The 14,198-nt window shown below is 40.3% G+C and overlaps 2 protein-coding genes across 3 annotated transcripts in view; both read left to right on the forward strand.

The window, feature by feature from the left end:
• The first annotated feature begins 713 nt into the window (after window positions 1–713).
• LOC104933253 (thyrotropin subunit beta) lies at window positions 714–2,194 on the forward strand. Its single transcript, XM_010748660.3, has 2 exons — window positions 714–1,105; window positions 1,763–2,194. Exons 1-2 carry the CDS (start codon window positions 944–946, stop codon window positions 2,024–2,026), a joined length of 426 nt encoding a protein of 141 aa, XP_010746962.2. The 5' UTR covers window positions 714–943; the 3' UTR covers window positions 2,027–2,194.
• A 281-nt stretch (window positions 2,195–2,475) lies between these two features.
• The window catches only part of LOC104931841 (mitochondrial glutamate carrier 1), a 16,649-nt gene continuing 4,926 nt past the window's right edge, over window positions 2,476–14,198 (forward strand). Inside the window, exon 1 of one of the 2 annotated variants that reach the window (XM_019267485.2) lies at window positions 2,476–2,590. The gene's annotated coding sequence lies outside the window, so the exon portion shown is untranslated. The remainder of the gene's footprint in view (window positions 2,591–14,198) is intronic. The other variant, XM_019267484.2, reaches the window with a different exon arrangement.

Below are 14,198 nucleotides of genomic sequence, written 5' to 3' on the forward strand. Positions count from 1 at the left end.
GTCTGGTAAACATGTTTATTGACTACCTTGTGAGGGATCAATCTAAAAGCGCATGGCTGCTCACATTAGGAACAGATGTGAATAATGGGAGCATTAATGGCTTAGATAAGGAGGGCATAACCTTTTCACTCAGGTAGGACAGAAACATGTGAGTGCTCAACCAGCATCAGCCAGAACGGGATCACTATTATTTCTGAATTATTTATAATAGTTCAATTTAGTTAAATTAATTAACTTTATATCATTTAGTCAATTTTGGAAATTGCTTATTCAGTGTTCTGGGTCATATCTCCTTGCCCAAAGTGAAAATAGTGAATTAAAAGATTATTATGTGTTTTGTCTGCATTAGATTAAGTTTTTTATTTCTATTTTTTATTATTATTTATTTTTCTTATTATACATGCTTTGAGAAATCTTTATATTGTCATATTATATATGACTAATATCTTAGTTGATTATTTGATCATTAAGGTGGCACAAATAACTTTCATTCAACTAAATACATGTCTTTTGATGTTCATTTACTAAACACAGCACTCATTTGACTTCAAGGTGCCACTTTTAAAAAGGTGATTCACTTCTTTAAATCAAAACAGGCGGACTTCTCATGACCTAAAAGCTGAGGAATTAACCAGTTGGACCAGTTTTGTTGACCAGCCACACGTGTTTAAGGGTCTGGGCCAGAGTTGTATAACTTGTTGTTTGTGGTTTTCACCACTTGATGCTGACTGAAGTATACTGGGGCAGTCAGGGCGGCTTAAGGTTTCTATTAAAGGGGATGGGCACTCTTGATCTTCTCAGATATTAACAGAGGAGAGGAACAGAGGAGAGTTGGGGGAACTGAGTGGACACAACGGGAGGAATAATCCATAAAAGAAATTTGAAAAAGAGAACACAGATTTCTTCATTGAAATAATTTCATCTGCAATCAAATTCTTCACACATGCCTTCGTTAGTGGTGAAATGCATGCTGCTTTGTACGTTAATGGGTTGGACGATGTGTGCCTGTATGCTGAAGAACCACATCTTATGGATTGAGAGGCATGACTGTTCCCAGTGTGTGGCTGTCAACACTACTATCTGCAGCGGGTATTGTTACACCCAGGTGACAACGTCTACACACTCTCTCACACTTGGAAGCTAATCATCTGGACATTTTGTTTGGAGGTATATTTAGAGTTGCTATTTTGCAGAGTTATTATTGTCCTCCTGGTTCATGTTTCTTATATTTGGAATAAAAGTAAGTGGGTATACTATAATTTATGCTTCAATATTTGAATATAACACTGTGATATCAAGAGTGACATGTACGACTATGCGTATTATCTCACAATTACACAAAATGTTGATTTTGTTATGTGCATTAGACACTATTGAACCGATTATTGGTGTGTTGTGACAAATAAACATTCATAAATGTTTTCATCATCTGCAACGGCAACTGTCAGCAAAATAGTACAATATGTTGTAGTTGCTGTATTTTTGCCCTTTGACCATGTCTTCTCAGTTAACACATCTCTCTGAGAGGTGGTGAAACTACCCCACCTGCTGTCCAAACGGAACATCTACAAGTGGTTATATTTCCTATATGTGGAAATGACTTATGACTTATTTATATTTTTGCTTTTACCACCTGGTTACACTTTGTTGGATCTAGATACATTGTAAAAAAAAATATATGGAGATGTCCTGTAACCCCACTCAAGAAGTAACAGTGGCTTATCAAACATAATCTCTTACAACTCTGTCTCTACTCTCTCAGGACACAAATTTGAAGGGACGGTTTGGGAGGACCTTCCTGATCCAGCGTAGCTGCATGCCTCTCTCTCTGGTGTACCGATCCATCTGTGTGCCGGGTTGCCCTCGGGATGTCAACGCACAGCTGTATTATCCAGCGGCTCGCCGGTGCTGCTGCAGGCGCTGTGACACACGCACGGAACACTGTGTCCGCACCAGCCGAGTCTCTCACGACCGATGCACCTCGACCCATGGCAGCATGAAAAGCCAGAACCTGACAATATGCTAATACAAGCAATGTACATGCATGGCAAATGATCCAGCTGTTGGACTCGCAGCTGCTTGTTGATGTTGTACTGCCTCTCAGGTCCTCATCTGGTCATGTTGTTTAGTTGTTAGGCAAAAATATTGCAATAAAATACTGTTGAACATGTATTATAGCTCTATTGTGAATGGCTTTGCATGTGTAAATGGATGATATGACTAAAGAATACAAAGTCTAAATGAGTACAAAATGAGTGCTCCTGCATCATGTCTGTACACCACCACATGATGAAAATGAATGACAGCATTACGCAACGTGACCATATTAGTTACACCTGTATTTGAGAAGTGCGTGAACAAGTTTCTGTACCTGCAACGAAATAACGCCAAGCGTTGCATCAGTTTTCTTTCTGAGACGCGTTGGTCCGTCCCACTTCGCAAAGGAATTCGTTTTATTGGCCAAAAAGTCAGGCGTGAAAGACCGGGGCATGCATGCACCTTATTCTCTTTACATTCATCAGCCGTTCAGAGGGGGAGTCTAGATTCAAGCTGAGTTTCTGCTTAATTAAATCTTCAACTCAATTTCAAGGTAGGTTCTTTGCATGCATGCTTTTACCAGATATCACAGACGGCAGGACTACAGTAGTTTAGAAGTAGTCTCTTAGCGGTGACAGGGCTGATGTGAAAAATGTGCAAATGTTTGGTCTAAAGCGTGACTATTTTATGTTTCAGTTATATTGCCAAAAGTTTTTACCAGCTGTTACTTAAAATTCTTAAAAATAATCAAATGTTCAATTGAAATGTGATAATAGAAACTCAACATTTGGTCCAATCAAACGCCTTGTGTCTATAGGCCTAAGGCCATTGACAGTGAAAAAAAAAAGGGATCGCGTGAGTCTTTCGGCTAATCTAAAACTCAGCAACGACTTGAATCATCTGCGCGTTGAAATGATCTCTGGGTGCTCAAGCAAGCCATCTGTAATGACACCCACCTGTCAGCCAGTTATGCTTAACTTTAAGCATTAAAAATAATAATAATAATAATAATAATAATGAAACTGCCCTGGACAAAAATGATGGCACTTTGAATCACTGCAATCAAGTGATAACTCTCAATGAGTCTTCTGCACCTGTCAACAAGTATTTTGGCCCATCCCTTGTGTGTGTATGTCCTTGGAGAGAATTTCTTTTCTAATTTCTTTCCTTGGAGAGGATAACACAAAGTGGTCAATCTTCATGTAACAACCCATTCGCTCAAGGAAGTTAAGTTGATCTTCTTTGCTTTGTCCCTAATGTGAAAAGGGACCTTGCCTTGGCCACTTATTATATGACCAGGGAAGCTAGGATGTTCACTGCCGCCCTCCTCCGGAGTTGTCTGCGTGTTCAAAAAGCTATGCAGTTTAATGGTGCGTCTGAATCATACAGTTGACATACGTGTGTTACAAGGACAATATTACCTCACCCTGTGAGCAGAGGACCAAATGCATTTCCTCAGTAACTGTGACATCCGGCTATGCTTCCTTTTACACTCGTTATCATGATCTTTTACGTATTGAAGTTAATGACATCTCCTCGGCTCTGGGCGTTTATTAAAACCTTTTTGCACACTGTGCGTTATACTGTTCGGTGGAAAACAAATTCATATCATTGAAAAGATGCACAGCATCCATAATGACTGTCCACAAAACGTGAGTTGTGTTAGTCTGCCCTCTACTTGGTCAAAGGATCAGTGGTATTATTGTTATATTGTTTGTTTAAACGGCTTCCTTGCGTACTATGAAAGTTGTTTGTTATATAAGATTACCAATCTGCTAGAATAACGTATTCTTTTACATATTATCCAGGAAACCTTTAAAATTCATTATAGGAACCCGATTTAATTCGAATACAAAACGTCACTTGCAAAATTTGATGATGTCCTTTTGTGTTTCTCCATTGATCAAAAACCAGCCTATATACACGTTGCCATAACAAGGAAATGACCAAAACAATGAAGTCTGAAGAACCCATTACAACTGCCAAACTATGTGTCCATCTCTGTGATTACTGTTTCTTGATTTTACTGATCACGTTGTTCAAGAGTAGTTTATTTTTTGATTCCTTACTAGACGTAGAATACCAAAATAGACTGGGGGATGGAACGTGGGGGATGGAAAACAAGTTTTCCCTGAGCATGTTTTCTGGGTTTCGTCATGCTGGACAAGATGTTTAAAAAGTTTAAAAAACGTATCTTGGGGGACTTAAAACTTTTTTTTTGTATTGGCTCCTCCGACGTTTTATTTTCAATTTGTCATTTTTTGCGACCTTTTAGGGAAGCAATAGGTGCGCAATGGTGGTGTTGGTATTTAGTTGGTGTGGTCTGCGGTGTGATATTGGTGGTGTTCTAATTTACGGTACAACAGACATGCTGTGGAGGGTTTATTTTAAATATGCGAGTTACAAGCACAAAGGTTCATAACAGAGACCTCTATACGTAGACATAGATACCGCGACATATCTACATGGACGCCCGCATTGAGCGATACGTCAACGGGTTCTACCAATTGGGGGGGGCCAGGCGCTTATGACGTTCAGTCCATTTCCTTGTACTGTTTACGGGAGATCTGCCTTATCCAATATGGCGGCGAGGGTCGACCGTACGATTAGCGCTCAAGCGGCCGTTCTATGTATAATGTCTATGGTTCCTTAGGGAGAGACCAATTGGAAATGGACGACGACTTCTCCCAGCATGCCACGCGCGTCCAATGCCCATCTGAAGCGAAATATATTAAACCAGAAAATAGATTGAAACGGAAGGTTGGTGTGATTTCATTAATGTGAAGCTCGGGATTCTTTGTCATCGACAACCTGACTGTCAACCTGCAATGTTTTGGATTATTTTATTTTTGCACCATGACAAAGACTCTTTGTTTCACATGCAGGGGTATTAAAAGTCACGCCCAGCCCTGCTTTTCCTCCTGTGGGCGGAGGAAGTTCATTTTAGAGGTCCACATGCTGAGTGCTCGTCACTCCACCAATCACTCGGGGGAAGGTCTGAGACCAGAGCCCACTGGTTACCCTCCGCAGGGGATCCTGACTACGGGGTGAGCGACCCTGCGCATACTAGTGAACAGAAAGAATGGGTCAATTGTGAGCAGTTCTAGCAGGAGAAATGCCTTCGGTGGCGCAGTTTCTCAGCTCACCGGTGGATGTGAATCTCACTGACTTGGAAAATCGCTCGCGCGGCTGGCGGAGATGTTGCGATGTATGAGGTCGGGCCCACAGCTCAGAACCCAATTCAGGGACTACTCTCCCCCCACATTTTTCAGTTTTAGTTTTTCTGATTAAATAATATTTCATCTTTATTTTCAACAGCATGGTTATACTCATGATTTAGTTCAGTTCAGACATAATTAAACTGTAAAAACTTGTTGTGACAGTGGAAGTCAAAGTCAAAATGTTACTTAGTTTGGAGAGATATATACCTCATTATGCAGAATGGGCCCTTTCAAAAAATGATTCTATATTATTATTAGATTAATTGATACAGTCCAATATACTTGATTAGTCAAATATGTCCACTGTGTAAAAAATGTTGTTTGTTTATAATGTAGAAAAGCGACCAATTAAAATTGTTTCCTCAGCATGCCATGGGAGGGAGTCACATCATAGTTCAAGTACCAGTCTCATGATTTGTTTGTACCAGGCTTCACTCAGCGGGGATTTATTTCCCATGATTCATAAACCTGCGAGTGATAGTGATGGTCACGCTTCTGTGTCCTTAGTTTTACTGCAGTGTCAACTGTTCCTTGCTTTTTCCTCCTTGGTGGGGGATACTTGCTCCTCTGCCCCTCTCTCTTTGCTCTACATTAAAAACCAAAACACATTACATGTCATGTTCACCTAGAAAATAGTAAAAATACAAAGAAGGGAAAATGAGTGATTTACATGTTTTGTTTTCTGTCACAGACAGCCAAACTGTAAAAAACACCATGTCGGTTTTGTGTTGCACATGACAAACGGCTCTGTGTTCACAGCAGTGGTATTAATACATTCATGCCCACCCTTGGTTCCTCCTGTGGGTGGAAAAGCTCATTGTAGAAGCGTCACATGCTGAGTGCTCGTCCTCCACCAATCCCCCGGGGAAGGTCTGAGACAAGAGCCAATGGTTACCCTCGCACAGGGTATCACCCTGATGCAGGTGAGTTGACAGGAACAGAACGAATGGGTCAATGTGGGAAGTTCTAGCAGGGAAGCCTGGTGCGCAGTTTCTCAGCTACCGGTGGATGTGATCTCCCGACTTGGAATCTCTCGCGGCTGGCATATGAGTGCGATGTATGAGGTGGGGACACAGCTCCAGAACCCAATTAGACTACTCTCCCCCCATGTTTTTGTTAGTCTTTCTCATTAATATTTCATGTAAGCTAGTCAGTCAAAACGTCAACACTGTGTACATACAAAAATAAACAACAAACAAATTTATAGATTAAATTACACATCTCCTTAGTCAGTCACATTTCACATGAACCACAGCTTCCATGCAGATCAGAGTATGAGACTTTTCAAGAAAATCGTTTTGTTCAGTGTTTCTTGCCATGCTTATATGGCTGATAATATCTGCACTGTATGCAACTTCCCAAAGTAACAGCCATTGGTACCTACTGAACATGTACTAATTGGCATTAAAAACAAAGTGTTGTGAATCCAAAATGTTTTTCATAGTCAATAAAAAAATGCGGCGGCTCCAGAACATGACTTGTTGACCTGTGTCATACCTGGGGCATGGCCCCTATAAAACAAAAACAGGTTTCATTGTTTCTGTCTTATGGAACCAGTTCAAGGACCTTTCGGAGCATCTTAGAGTTACCCCATTATAGTATCATCTGAAATAGAGCGCCACAGAATTAAAAACAACACAGATGTTAATGATGATACGGAAAGTTTGATTTTGATTGAACAGAAGGGACTTCAAATTGACTCTGTAACTTGTAGTTGGCCTATTCCTAACTGACTCTCGACCTTTCTGTCTTTGTGGCCTGCAGCATGAAGTTGACCACACCACAAATCTGCCTGACAACATTCCCTCTTGCAGTTTCAGACTTTCAGACCTTCTTCTAAAGCCATATAGTCAGTGATGTGAAAATGATTACTGCTAAATTTGCAAGGGAACAGTATCAAGAGTAATGTGTCATTTTTGAAAATTTCATAAAAGAAGGGAAATTAAATCTTTTGTGTGAATGAACTCAACTAATCACATTCGAAACACTCAATTGATAGTAATAAGAGTACATAAAGTGAAGGATGGGATTGGGTTCACGACCCGTATACCCAAATGATTCAACATTTACATTGCTGCAGACAGTGCACCACACCCAATGTTAAAACTAGTAGCCATGTTCCAGATTTCTGAGTGAATGAAAAAATGGTGCCGGATTTGTGGTGGCAGAAGTCCAGACATAGGTGATGCGACAAGACAGAGATTACAGCCGAGTTCCCTGGAAAGCTAAGGGAGCTCCAACTAGCAGTTTAGACCAGGCCCGGAATGAGCAATATGTCAGAATCTTATGGGAGGTTGAGCTGGTCCTTTTACTCACTGTGCAGATAGACTGAAATGCTTGGGACGCAGGTGTTTGTTGTCGTCTTGATTAGGGCCAGGTGATAGTCACTGTGTGTGGATAGTGCATGGTCAGTGATTGTCACTTAACATACACCGTAAACATACGTGCGTCACAGACATTGCTGAGTCGCGTAAAACCTGCCCCTCTCTCACATCTTAAAGTTTTAAAGAAGGAAGGACGTCAGTACAGATCTTTCATTTAAAATTATATCGTTTCGAAAAACAAAAGCTCGTTCTGTGCATAATAGGTTAGGGCCCTCTGAAACCTCATGGCTTACCTTAATGAGCTTGTTTCAGTTCAGTTGTTAGTGAGGTAAACTAATGATTGGCCGTATTTCACTTCAGTAAGTTTGTTTGCACCAATCGTAGCTCAAATCAAGGCAATTCGCGTGAACGATCTCGGAAACCATCGTTTTCAATCAATGTTTTATTTATTGTGCTTTTATTCATAAATAAAGCGCCACATTAAAATAATTATTCATTGTTTCTGGCACAGGACTTTTTTTCTTCCTTTTTTTCTTTTAGGTATGATCAGAAAATATCATAAACACATGCGACCTCCTCTACCCACTTGTTCTTCAGCATGCAACTGTAGATCCATATTTTAATGTTCACACACCTCATATCCACTCATCTCAAAATAAAGTTGGAATCTGTGTCAGGGCAGATAACTGGTAAAACTGTGCACGACCCTTGTTGTTACGACCGGTTGGCCTGTGTTATTTTTTGTGTCTCTTCTTTTTCTCCTCTCCTCCTCCACTCTAGGTTTCTGCCCCTTTTTCCTTTCGTGTGCTGAATGAGCTGGTTTTACCTTGCCACTCAAGTGGGGTATGAAGCCGTTTGAGGCTTTATTCAATATCCCTTTGATATCGGACTTAAGGTCTATGTACTAGTAAGCTTTTGGTCCTCACTAGTAAGACAATTTTGCGCACTAGTAGAACTATACTAGTTAGGCATTTTTGACCCTCACTAGACTACTAGTATTCAGAGCTGCCCTTAGGACCTCAAGCACACAGTGTGAACATTTCACCAATCAAATATTCCATTGTTCCCACCTTCTTTCATTTGCATTGCAGTCCACTAGTACTACTAGGGCGCATCTTGCAACATACATGCACCACAAGTATGGCTAAGGAATGTCCACTAGTTAACACAAGTGAAACTATTTTGATTTTACTAGTACTACTAGTAGTACCATAACTGTCACTAGTCGTAACTAGTACCGGCATTATGACTTACTTAGTACTACTAGTGGTGGGCCCAGAATGTCTACTAGTAACTACTATAACAGACAAAATGTCTATAGTAGCACCTAGTGAGACCATCACGATCTTACTAGTACCCACTAGTAAAGGGCAACATGTCTACTAGGTAGTACTGTAACAGCCAAATGTTTATAGTAGCACTAGTAAGTGGCAAAATATCCACTAGTAGCACTAGTGGGACTTTTGCACCTTAACTGGTACTACTAGTAACATCAAAACATGCTCACTAGTGTACTAGTGACAGACTATTTTTCTCCTAGTGTGACTAGTAGAAACAAAGTTTGTCTTCTACTGTGAGCCTCCCAAACCCAAACCATGTAAGGAGTTTTGGCTGTACTAGTATGACCATCAATACACTACTTAGTGCGCAACTAGCCGCTACTAGTACGCAAAGTCAACTACTATGCGGCACTTCATTCAACTAGTAACGCCTTTCTGTAACATGTATGACATTTTTGCGCACTTTAAGTAGGGACAACTCTGGATACTAGTAGGACAAAACTATGTCTTACTAGTGAAGCAAAACTGTGCACTAGTTAACATCTGCGCTACTAGTACTACTAGGAGGATGCTTAACTAATCGAATTTTATAGTTCACTAGTAGTACTTTCAGTAGCAACCAGGTTCAACTAGTGCACAGTTTGTGCTTCACTAGTAAGAAGTTGTCCTCTAGATGCCAAAGTCTGTCCTACTAGTGGCCGGCAGAAATGTTTACATGTTATGAATGTCTTACTAGTTGCAATCAAGTCGCCGCCACTCAGTAGTATTGCCAATGCGTACTAGTAGGTGCTGTTAGTCACTAGTAGTGTATTTTGTCATTACTAGTACAGCCAAATCTCTTTTACATGTTGGTTCGGAGGCTCACTAGTAAGGAAAACTTTGTTAGTAAAAAATGTCTGTACTTTTGTGACTAGTGGGCATTTTGGTCTACTAGGGGTCCAGGGGCTACAGTGCGTGGACACATCCCTAGTAGGCGCGTAGTAGTGTTACTAGTGCAGCACATTCGTGTTTACCATGTAGGGGTTTGATTGCGCGCCTAGTAGGCCAAAAGTGGCACTGTAGTTGTAAAAAACATTACTCGTAAGTACACAGTCGTTTACTAGGTTGCCCTAGTAGTTCTACTACGGGCGCAAAATCGTCTTACTCGTGAGGAACCAAAAAGATCTTACTAGTACAGGAACCTTAAGTCATATCCAAGATATTGAATAACTGCTCAAACGGCTTTCCATAGTGTGTTGTGTGTGTGCGTTGGTTCAGGAGTTGAGCACGTAAAAACAAGCTGGTGATTCGGCTCCTGTGTTTTGGGGGAAACCGTCCCTAGTTGACTCGTTTTCTTCTTTATTGTGTAAATTAAACTCCTTTTCTTGGGTTACACTGTCTCCGTTTTCTGTCAAGAACCCCCGGTTATTTAATTTATGTTACTCCCCCATCCCCTGTGTCTCACCTGGGGACGTACAACTCCATGATGGTTTTTGTGGATAACTGTGACCGAAACATGACAAAGGAAGAACAGAAAAAACACCATACAGATAACACAGACAGGGGGCCCCGGTCAGAATGCAGGACTAAGTGCCCGGAATACTAATAGAACTAATAACTACTCAGGTCTTACAGCTACAGTGTGACTAAGTCGACTAATGCAAACCACTGTAGTTACTTGACCCGTATTTTGAGTTCATGTGGTGCTGATGTATTCATAAGTGATGCGCTTCAATTAATGAATGAATTTGAACTATAGTTGAAAAAGCCTAATTTGGATTTCTCAGATATTTAGAATACTTCAGCATTCACAAATAGTACTAACTCAACAAAACCTGCACAGGTCAATGGCAAACAGGGCTCATATCTCTATTTAGAAGTACTGCTATTGTACTGTCGGGCTAGCTGGGAAGACATCTGATATATCAAGGAAAGGTAAAAAAAACAACAAGGCTGGGCTCTGAAATGACAGGACAGCAACATACAAAGGCCGACATGCCTGAATTAAAGAACTAGTGATAACAGCCACTATGAACTACCAACATTTAATACATGTATGTAATGGTCTGTAATTAGGCCTAAATGTCATTTAAAACATAATGTTCAATCTTAAAAAATGAATATTATGCAACTTAATATTTCTGTGTTTGACAACCATGATATTAGTTTCTGTCAAGATGTCTACGGTCACCAGAGCTCTTCATCCTCTGTTTGTGTCTGGTCAAACATGTTTATTTGACTACCTTGTTGAGGATCAATCTAAATAAGCCATGGCTGCTCACATTAGACACCAGTGTGAATAATGGGGAGAATTAATGGCTTAGATAAGGAGGGCATAACCCTTTTCCACTCAGTTAGGACAGAAACATTTGAGTTGCTCAACCCGCGCATCAGCCAGAATGGGATCACTATCTTATTTCTGAATATTATCTAATAGTTAATTTAGTTAAATTAATTAACCTTATATTCATTTAGTCAATTTGGGAAATTGCTTATTCAGTTGTTCTGGGTCATAGTCTCCGTTGCCCAAAGGAAAATTAGGTGAGGTTAACAGAGTTAAGTTTACGGTGTTTGCTGCAGTGATTTAATTTTGTATTCTAGGTTTGTTTATATATTTGATTTTCTGAGTTAACAGCGTTTGAGACAGCTTTATATTGGCAGATCGATATACTAAATCTTAGTTAATTATTTGAGATGTAAGGTGGGCACAAATAACTTCATGCACTAAATACATTCTTTTGATGTTTCATTTACTAAACCACAGCCTCATTTGACCTTCAAGGTGCCACTTTTAAAAAGTGGATTCATTTCTTAAATCAAAACAGGCGGACTTTCTCATGACCTAACAAGCTGAGGAATTGAACCAGTTGCCCTAGTTTTTGTTGACCGCCACACGTGTTTAAGGTCTGGGCCAGAGTTTTGGTATAACCTTGTTGTTTGTGTTTTCACACTTGATGCTGACTGAAGTTTACTGGGGCTCGTCACGGGCGGCTCTAAGGTTCTATTAAGGGGAGGGGCACTCTGTCTTCTCAGATTATTCAACAGAGGAGAGGACCACCCAAAAGGAGAGTTGGGGGAACTGAGTGGGCACAACGGGAGGAGAAGAATCCAAAAAGAATTTGAAAAAGAGAACACAGATTTCTCATTGAAATAAATTTCCTCTGCAATCAAATTCTTCACACATGCCTTCGTTTAGTGGTGAAATGCATGCTGTTTGTACGTTATGGGTTGGACGATGTGTGCCTGTTGCTGAAGAAACCACATCTATGGATTGAGAGGCATGACTGTTCCCAGTGTGTGGGCTGTCAACACTACTATCTGCAGCGGGTATTGTTACCCCCAGGTGACAACGTCTACACACTCTCTCACACTTGGAAGCTAATCATCTGGACATTTTGTTTGGAGGTATATTTAGAGTTGCTATTTTGCGAGTTATTATTGTCCTCCTGGTTCATGTTTCTTATATGGAATAAAGTAAGTGGGATACTATAATTTAGCTGCAATATTTGAATTAACACTGTGATATCAAGAGTGACATGTACGACTATGCGTATTATCTCACAATTACACAAATGTTGATTTTGTTATGTGCATTAGACACTATTGAACCGATTATTGGTGTATTGTGCCAAATAAACATTCATAAATGTTTTCATCATCTGCAACGGCAACTGTCAGCAAAATAGTACATATGTTGTAGTTGCTGTATTTTTGCCCTTTGACCATGTCTTCTCAGTTAACACATCTCTCTGAGAGGTGGTGAAAAACTACCCCACCTGCTGTCCAAACGGACATCTACAAGTGGTTATATTTCCTATATGTGGAAATGACTTATGACTTATTTATATTTTTGCTTTTACCACCTGATTACACTTGTTGGATCTAAATACAAATGTAAAAAAAATATATGGAGATGTCCTGTAACCCCACTCAAGAATAGTAAAGTGGTTATCAACATCATCTCTTACAAACTCTCTCTATCTCTCAGGACACAATTTGAAGGGACGGTTTGGGAGGACCTTCCTGATCCAGCGAGCTGTGCCTCTCTCTCTGGTGTACCGATCCATCTGTGTGCGGTTGCCCTCGGGATGTCAACGCACAGCTTATTATCCAGCGGCTCGCCGTGCTGCTGCAGGCGCTGTGACACACGCACGGAACACTGTGTCCGCACCAGCCGAGTCTCTCACGACCGATGCACCTCGACCCATGGCAGATGAAAGCCAGAACCTGACAATATGCTATACAAGCAATGTACATGCATGGCAAATGATCCAGCTGTTGGACTCGCAGCTGCTTGTTGATGTTGTACTGCCTCTCAGGTCCTCATCTGGTCATGTTGTTTAGTTGTTAGGCAAAAATTTGCAATAATACTGTTTAACATGTATTATAGCTCTATTGTGAATGGCTTTGCATGTGTAAATGGATGATATGACTAAAGAATACAAAGTCTAATGAGTACAAAATGAGTTCTCCTGCATCTGTCTGTACACCACCACATGATGAAAATGAATGACAGCATTACGCAACGTGACCATATTAGTTACACCTGTATTGAAAGTGCGTGAACAAGTTTCTGTACCTGCAACGAAATAACGCCAGCGTTGCATCAGTTTTCTTTCTGAGACGCGTTGGTCCGTCCCACTTCGCAAAGGAATTCGTTTATTGGCCAAAAAGTCAGGCGTGAAAGACCGGGGCAAATTGCATGCACCTTTCTCTTTACATTCATCAGCCGTTCAGAGGGGGAGTCTAGATTCAAGCTGAGTTTCTGCTATTAAATCTTCAACTCAATTCAAGGTAGTTCTTTGCATGCATGCTTTTACCAGATATCACAGACGGCGGACTACAGTAGTTTGAAGTAGTCTCTTGCGGTAACAGGGCTGATGTGCAAAATGTGCAATTTTTTTTTGGTCTAAAGCGTGGACTATTTTATGTTTCAGTTATTGCCAAAAGTTTTTACCAGCTGTTACTTAAAAAATTCTTAAAAATAATCAAATTTTCAATTGAAAAGTGATAATAGAAACTCAACATTTGGTCCAATCAAACGCCTTGTGTCTATAGGCCTAAGGCCATTGACAGTGAAAAAAAAAAGGATCGCGTGAGTCTTTCGGCTATCTAAAACTCACAGACGACACGCGCGTTGAAATGATCTCTGGGTGCTCAAGCAAGCCATAATGACACCCGCCTGCACAGCTCATGCTTAATTTAAGCATTATAATAACAATAATACATAATATATAATAATAATAATATAATATAATAATAATAATTTTATTATATTATTATTATTTATTACAGTTGTCATGAGTAGGGAAATTATCTGTTTGTTTTGTAACATGGCCTAAATCTGTTCTCCAATG

Source organism: Larimichthys crocea, chromosome XV, assembly GCF_000972845.2.
Source record: "Larimichthys crocea isolate SSNF chromosome XV, L_crocea_2.0, whole genome shotgun sequence".
In the NCBI taxonomy this organism is placed as follows: domain Eukaryota; kingdom Metazoa; phylum Chordata; class Actinopteri; family Sciaenidae; genus Larimichthys; species Larimichthys crocea.